Source organism: Asterias rubens, chromosome 13 (genome assembly GCF_902459465.1).
Source record: "Asterias rubens chromosome 13, eAstRub1.3, whole genome shotgun sequence".
Classification (NCBI taxonomy): Eukaryota; Metazoa; Echinodermata; class Asteroidea; order Forcipulatida; family Asteriidae; genus Asterias; species Asterias rubens.
Window position 1 is genome coordinate 15208423 of NC_047074.1, and position 7570 is coordinate 15215992.

General features: G+C 37.2%; 1 protein-coding gene across 1 annotated transcript; it reads left to right on the forward strand.

Annotated features, from left to right (window-relative positions):
• The first annotated feature begins 1702 nt into the window (after positions 1 to 1702).
• LOC117298981 lies at positions 1703 to 3715 on the forward strand. The gene is made up of 3 exons (XM_033782383.1): positions 1703 to 1970; positions 2531 to 2719; positions 3182 to 3715. Exons 1-3 carry the CDS (start codon positions 1778 to 1780, stop codon positions 3478 to 3480), a joined length of 681 nt encoding a protein of 226 aa, XP_033638274.1. The 5' UTR covers positions 1703 to 1777; the 3' UTR covers positions 3481 to 3715.
• The last annotated feature ends 3855 nt before the right edge of the window (positions 3716 to 7570 follow it).

Below are 7570 nucleotides of genomic sequence, written 5' to 3' on the forward strand. Positions count from 1 at the left end.
GTTGCCCTGATGTGTCATCGTTTATTACTTATTTGTTATTGTTGTTATTTGATATCACTCTTATTGGGTGCCATATATATTTAAGCAATTGTTCATGTTTGCCACTTCGGCGAAACGAAACTCCTATAATATACTGAAGATGAATTTCACTACCTCATACCCTAAAATACGCGACCACCTTTTTGAAATGAAATTTTACATTGTTTGTTAAATTGTTGTATATATCCACATTTCTATTAGGAGTGAAACATTCGAACGATTAAAAACCCTAAAGGTTTACTTTGCCTTCAAGGAACTTTTGATTTCCTTCGATAAACGCAAACTTGTCAGCTACAAATTGAAATGCCATTTTGTAAAATAAATAAAATAAAAAATAATGGATTTTAGAATTGCTGTTATCCAGTATAGGTGCTTTACCAATGTACTCTTAGATAATACATAAATGGTTAGGGTTAGGGTTACAGTTTTAAGGTTCAAAGACTGCATATTTGCTGCTGCTGATGATGGATTCAAAGCACTACTAGATTGTGCATTGAATGATGTTAGCAGTGACGTCTAACCATTGTTTATTTGGTTTTGTTTAATTTATAATTTATTTTATAACGTAAAATGAAACTTGTTTAATAAGACCAATAATTTGTTCTTGATTTGAAGCCTCACTTTTGTCAATAACTTTGTTACTTCTGTTAGTGCAGAGATCAGGATCAACGTAACAACCTCTTTCCCACAGTAGCCTTCCAAACTCTCACAGTTATTGTTTCTGCTGGTAAATCATTGTGACGCTTGCAGCCTGCAAAATTAGGTAAACCTTGACGATACCGCCGATAATCGTGGGTCATTAAAAACACGACCTTCCCTTGGCAGAGCCGGAAGTTTTATTCAATGGTTTCATTGTCATCCTATAACGGAGTATTTATAGCTAAAATAATTTAATCGTTTAGGTTGGCAACAGCCGCACTGCACCATTATCTCTCATAATAATCGTTTCTGCTGGTAGTTTTGAGGTTTTCAATCAAGCTTCATGCCGAGCCTAACCTTGACGCCACCGCCAAGAAAGTTAGAATAGTGGCTCAATACAACCATCACTCGCCCATGCTTGGCATAAAACTATAACTGGACATGTTTCTATGGTTTCCTTGTCATTCCGTAACAAAGCGTGTTGATGAAAATAAACAGTTCAATTAAAAAAAAAACGTTTATTTTTCCGAAGGCCTATCTCGGCTGAGTAGTTTAATTGCAATAATTGTTATTATTCGGAAAATTCGTATCACCAACTAGACGGTGATAAAAATGTCAGTACAAATTTCAGCAACAGCCAGTTATTTAGGTATCTGAAGTCAATTATAGGACCAATGGTGACCAAATGTTTCTGAAAAGGTAGTGACTGGAAGTTTAACTAGACGGTTAATAATAATTTGGTCCTTCTGAAACTGGATCCAGCATGTCTTGAAATAATGTTTAGTGTTTTTAGCACCTTCTTAACGGGGCGTATTCGCGCATGCGTATTTCTCGAGCTGTGTAAAACCAATGGGAGACTTTCTGGGACGATAAAGGGCAGCAGACTTACCGGGTAAATCCATTGTTCTCAGAATTATGCGCATGCTCAGAACTACGTAAACAATGGAAATTTACCCGGTATGTCTGCTGCCACCTAGCGTTGGAAAGTCTCCCATTGGCATCGCACTGTGTGTCACACCACAACAAAAAACCACTAGCACGTCTTAAGGTTGTTTTGAAGAATCACCATCTCTTGGTTTTTTGGCTATTTCTACCAAGCATGGATTCGATGATGAAGCAAATTTCGCGTAATATTGTTTCCCTTCTGGTCATGATTTTCTACGTCCTGCCCCTGAATGGAGAAATGTGTTCTACAATGAACCCTGCAGTTGATGGAGAACACTTGTCGGCTTTACAGACAAGAGCATTCTTCAATTTCAGATCAACCTGTCGCAAAGAGTCATTCTTACAGAGTAAGCTTGTAATGATTTTTACCCTTGAAAAAAGGGAATAATGTTAGCAGGGATTGTTAACTATGTGTTTATTGAAGCAATACTTATGATGACTGTTTGGTTAAAAAGATAGGTTGCTTAAATATATTGCTGCATTATTGATATTGCATTTTATTCTGTTTTGGGGGTAAAGGTTTATACACACTAATTGTTTGACATGTATGTGTGTTTTTGGGTAAACACTTGTTTTACTAAGTATTGGGTAAACAAATCCACAGGTCTGAGTAAATTCTTACAATTCGTCAATATTGGGTTTCACCCAGGCTAAAAACCATGACCTTTGTCCTAAAAAGGTAAGAGTTTTACCAAAACATTTTTTAAGTGCAAAAACCCTTGCAAAACAGTCTGTTTATACTATCTTGACCAATTTTGAGCGTTGCAGTGCTGAAAAGGTTGGAAAATAAATTTTAAATTCTGACTTAAGCCTACACAACGATGTAGTTTATTTTCCAAAAAAATGTTTGAATTATCAGGCCTTTCATTGTATGATTTATCAGGTCTTTTACTCCCTTTTGTTTTAGGTACAACATTAAAAGGATCTTCACTCTGTGGTCTAAACACGTATCGGGTTGATGGCCGCACCATGATGGAGCTTCAGCTACCGATGACGTCACCAGTGCGACTTAGATTCACAGTCAGCAGTGATGAGTTTGTATGGGTGATATTTCCCCCCACTGGTCCTGGTTTCGAGGAAGCTTTGCACGTAATACGTAAGTAATAATGCTTGAAACCCGACTCTCAAATATAAACAAGAAGCATCTCAGCACTCTTGTATCTTATACTTTCTCCGATTAAAGTCAGTTTAAAAATTGTAACTACAAATTGAAAGAATCCATCCCAGCCTGTTGAAGTCAAAATCAGGAGTGTCGAGATTCTTGTAGTCCAACTCTTTTCCATTCTTTTCATAACATTAAGTACACTCTAACATATCGATACCGTAATCGGTAGCTACATTATCTTCAGTTGGATTACTTTCTACATAACAATTACAAACGTCTGTGTATTAAAACGTTGGTTGACACATGAAGAGATAAACGGATTAACTCACAAACATGTCATATTTTGATATTATTTGTTTAGTTTAGCTTTTCGTTGGACATTGTTAGGCCTAGCAAAATAATTGTATGACATCGTTCAAGAGTTTTGTAATTACTTTTATTACTTTGATGCAGATCTGTTAACTGATACAGCTGACTTTCCCCAAATAGGATCCTCATCTAATCAGTGGATACCAGGTCAGTCTAAGAGTGGCGTAAACTACATTGGAGTTCCAGTTATCATCACCTACAAAAACGGTCGTTTCGAGGTGGCAGTCCAAGGGGTGCCAGAATCTACCCTGACCTATGACGTCACATATCCACCTAAGCCCAGCTGGTTTATTAGTTTTTATTCCTATGTTGATGTCAAATGGAATTTTGCTGAGCCATGTATTTATGATTTCAATCCACAGTTCACCGTGCTTGAAGGCTAAGAAAGAAGAAAAAGAGGGGGAAATTGTGCCAACTAGACATAGCCTACCTTCAATGTAAAAATGCATCGATAGACCCACACCCTTATACGAACATTACATAATTATTGTTTTGCTAACAAAACAGTTCCTGGCAATGTAAGCACTTTTTTAAACCCACCATAGAAGTTTGAAATCGTTCGGCCATCTGGGTTATGAGAACATTGTGAAAACCGATTACACATGCAAAAAAAAAAACTGATTTAACCCTCGATAAACTCCAAATGAGAAATTAGTTCAATTTTTTATTAAATCATCAAATGACATTTCAGACAGAAATATTTCAAGGGGTGTTTTCTACTATCATCATAATTAGTCCGTGTAAGTTTTATGTAAAATTTACATTTAATGTGTGATCTTAGATGAGGGTTTTTCTTAAAATTATGCTATGTTCCTTTAATACAGACGATGTGACCTACATGTATGTTTACATTCAAACCGCGAGATCACAGCGAAAAATTCCTCTTGAAAGTCACTAAACTGTTCTTGACTGTGTATTAAGTTTGCAGCTATATCAACCGATCATGGTTTAATTACGTCCAAAGACCCGACCTTTGCCTGTCGAGGCCCGGAACAAAATATTGTATCCACAGAATCTGATATTCATTGTAACAAGCTATTATCCCCCCATACAAAGAACACAATGCGGACTAGATAATAAATAAAAGAGCAAAGATCGTATTAAGCTGGTGCTATCCCAAAGTTATACGTTTTTGATTTGTCAGTTCCCATAAGAGAATTAAATCTTTAGTGTGTAGGCACGTGGTGTGAGGACCAAGAACAAAGTAAGGTACGTTGATTTAATGTACACATGTGTTTAGTGCACGAACGAAATACATTTGATTTTAGTTTATACTCACACTTAGATCATGTTAAAAATAATTCACAAAATTACAAAGAATATAGACACGGAAACTTGTCAACCAAACACTCTAAATAACGGGAGATAGAAAAATCAAACGAGCCACCAAACAAGCACGTAAACCAGTAGCTGCGTAGACCAACAATCAATATACAACGTCCTATATTTATTTGCATAATATACGACGATGATATTTTGTAATTGCGTCGTATATTATAGTTCGTGACTGATCGAGACAATGCAGGAAGGAACGTGTAATAACTACTTCACTTTGCCAAGCTTGCCATGGATGATATTAGTCATACTGGGACTGTATGTCTTCACTTATGTAAGTAAACACTGCACAGAAACAAGTTGTGTTTGTATTGTTCACTCTTTCTGTCATTTACCGAGCCCATAGAGCTCGGGAAACATAAAATCAACTAACGAAAAGATTAACAAAAGAAAAGAATCCTCAAATTATTTCGATATGAAATTGTATAGAGTTAAGGGAACTTTAGGTTCTCTCTTCCCCGTTGCCTTCACTGTTCTGATGTCTTTTTAAAGTTTTGTTTCCGTGACAATAATAATATGTTATGCTGACCACATTACAAACCGAAATATTTTCTGTAAAGCATTATGCCGCTTGGTTTTCGTTTACGGTGCAAATGCTAACAAAAAACTGGATCCTGCGTAATTGTTTTTCACATCAGGCTAGACAGATGTAAATCTCTGAAGAAAAAAAATATATACTGTTGGTCCGAGTACATATCCCCCCTTTTCTACCAAAGGGTGCAGTTTTCTGTCCACATTTACGTTGTTGTTGTTCTTCCGAGTTCATTCACCCCCCCCCCCCCCCCCCCTTTCTACCACAGGGTGCAGTCTTCTGTCCACATTTACTACCCTACAGCTTCATGGGACCTATTGGAACTTTAATTAAATTCGTCCTCGATACTTCACAATACGGCTGTCACTTCATGTAAGAACAAAATTGTTTATTCTAGACCTATATACAACAGTGAACAACTACATCAAACTTACGTTTTAAGAAAATGCTGGTGTCTCGCCTCTAGGATATTGTTGCAGTAAGACCGTCAACTTTTATCTCTTCTGTGAGATTGCAGTATGTATAATTGAACTCCGAGTCAAATTCATCGTTTCCTTTTAGAAAACAAAACTCAGTAGGCCTTTTGTTACCGTACACCTTGATACACAAAACGCAACGTTCGAAATCCTATTGATTGGCAATAGCAATGTTGCCAAGACATGTGAGCCAATGATACCGTTCATAGTTAGCAAGCAATATTATGGTAATTATTATTACTTAATTAGTATCAGATTGTACGCTTTTCTGATGGTGGGATACCACACTTATTCCCATCCCAGGATAGACAACTTTACGTACTATTTTTGTTATGGCTGTAAATAATCTTAATCGCAACTTACAGTGTAGGCCGATTGTTTTAAATTTAATAAACCCTTGAGCATCATGTTGGCAAAGTAACTGAGTGGTTATTGTTTTGCTTACACGTCAGATTGCTTGGTGCGACATTGACACATCTGGTAGAGGCAGCGTACAGTTGGCATTTATGCACGTAAGTAATCTTTTTAAGAATCTGTATGTAACTTTTATTTTGGATCAATGCAATATAAATGGACATAATTTATAACATCATCCCCTGCCTGACCAAAAGACCAACCCCGATTGTTGTTGATTTCATCATGTAACGGTGGAGGGTATGCGTTTGGTTACCAATCTTCAAATTAATGCCATTCCGACACGTTTTCTGCTCTGAATATCAGATTGTGTATTATTGTTTCCCTATGTGGATGTATTTTCCTACGAGGACGATTGTATCAAATAATATTCAAATAATTGGTAATGATACACATTATGAAAAGTTTTGGCCCTTGCCGAAACCTCGCTTCATGGTCTAAACAATCATGTTTTCAAAGATAGGCTTTTAAGGAATGCAATGTCAAACATACATTTTATTCTAAGTCGGTTTATCCATGGAGGTTAGCGTTATTTACAAGTCTTGACACGTGACGTCGGAATGCACGGGCTAGCTGCATAGCTTGATACCAAAGTAATTGCTAGTGACTTATATTGTCTATTATGTACATATTTTTTTCGCTGTTTTATGCAGATCAAAGGGTATAATTGGATCCGCCAGGATCAAGTGGTTTGTATCAACTTTAATCTTTGGTGGAACTTCACTATACGAGCTTGCCCAATTCAGAGGATAGTAATGGGTATGCGGTCACACTTCGGAGCTCGTGAGTTACGCTAGATGAGAATCTGCCTTGAGCCTACGTCAACTCCCGTCGTAATCACCTTTGTTTACAAAACCATTATGCTGCATGCAGACATGACGACTAAAAGTGTCGGCTGCCACCTCGGACCAATCAAAACACAGAATGGCCATGGACAGCTTACGTCACCGCATCACGTATAGTCCAATGAAATCATTGTATTACCTGACCAATGAAAAAACCAATACCTGTCTTTTAACCCCCCTGCGGATAAAGACAGAGGGAACATCTAGTCTACGATCTTCGATTTATTAGCTGAAAATACCTTACAATATTATTATTATTTTGATAAACAAACCGCACGATGGCATTAACAGGTGAATGTTACAGCAATCTTAAAGGAACACGTTGCCTTGGATCGGTCGACGAGTTGGTCTTTGAAAAGCGTTTGTAACCGTTTGTTATAAAATGCGTGTAGAAAGATGTTTTAAAAAGGAATACAATGATCCACACAAACATGCTTACAAAATGCACGGTTTTTCCTTTTACCTCGTCGCGACTAGCACGGTCTGCCATATGGGATTCAAATTGACTCCCATAAAAGGCCGATCGTGTTAGTAGGCAAAGTAAAAGGAAACCCACGCAATTTCGAGGCAAATAATTGTGTGGATCACTGTACTCTACTTTTAAAACATCTTTCCAGCCATATTATGAATTTTATAACAAACGGTTACAAACACTTTTTATAGACCAACTCGTCCGATCCAAGGTAACGGGTTCCTTTAATCTTGTTATCAGATCAGATGTTTGACCAAATCAAAAAGTAAAGTTCTGAAAAATAATGCTCATGTGTCCACTAGCATAAATATTGGCATGATCGAAAGAGGGCGCTTCAACAACTCGTTTAACTTTGAAGGTTTCAAGTAAACGATTCGACAGAAAGCCGTCCGGATCGAG

Excerpts from the sequence above, each read along its gene's own strand:
- LOC117298981 (XM_033782383.1), top strand. The coding sequence starts at position 1,778 with ATGGATTCGATGATGAAGCAAATTTCGCGTAATATTGTTTCCCTTCTG. Across the intron at positions 1,971-2,530 it reads CAAAGAGTCATTCTTACAGA|GTACAACATTAAAAGGATCT; the intron begins GTAAGCTTGTAA and ends CTTTTGTTTTAG. Across the intron at positions 2,720-3,181 it reads GGAAGCTTTGCACGTAATAC|ATCTGTTAACTGATACAGCT; the intron begins GTAAGTAATAAT and ends ACTTTGATGCAG.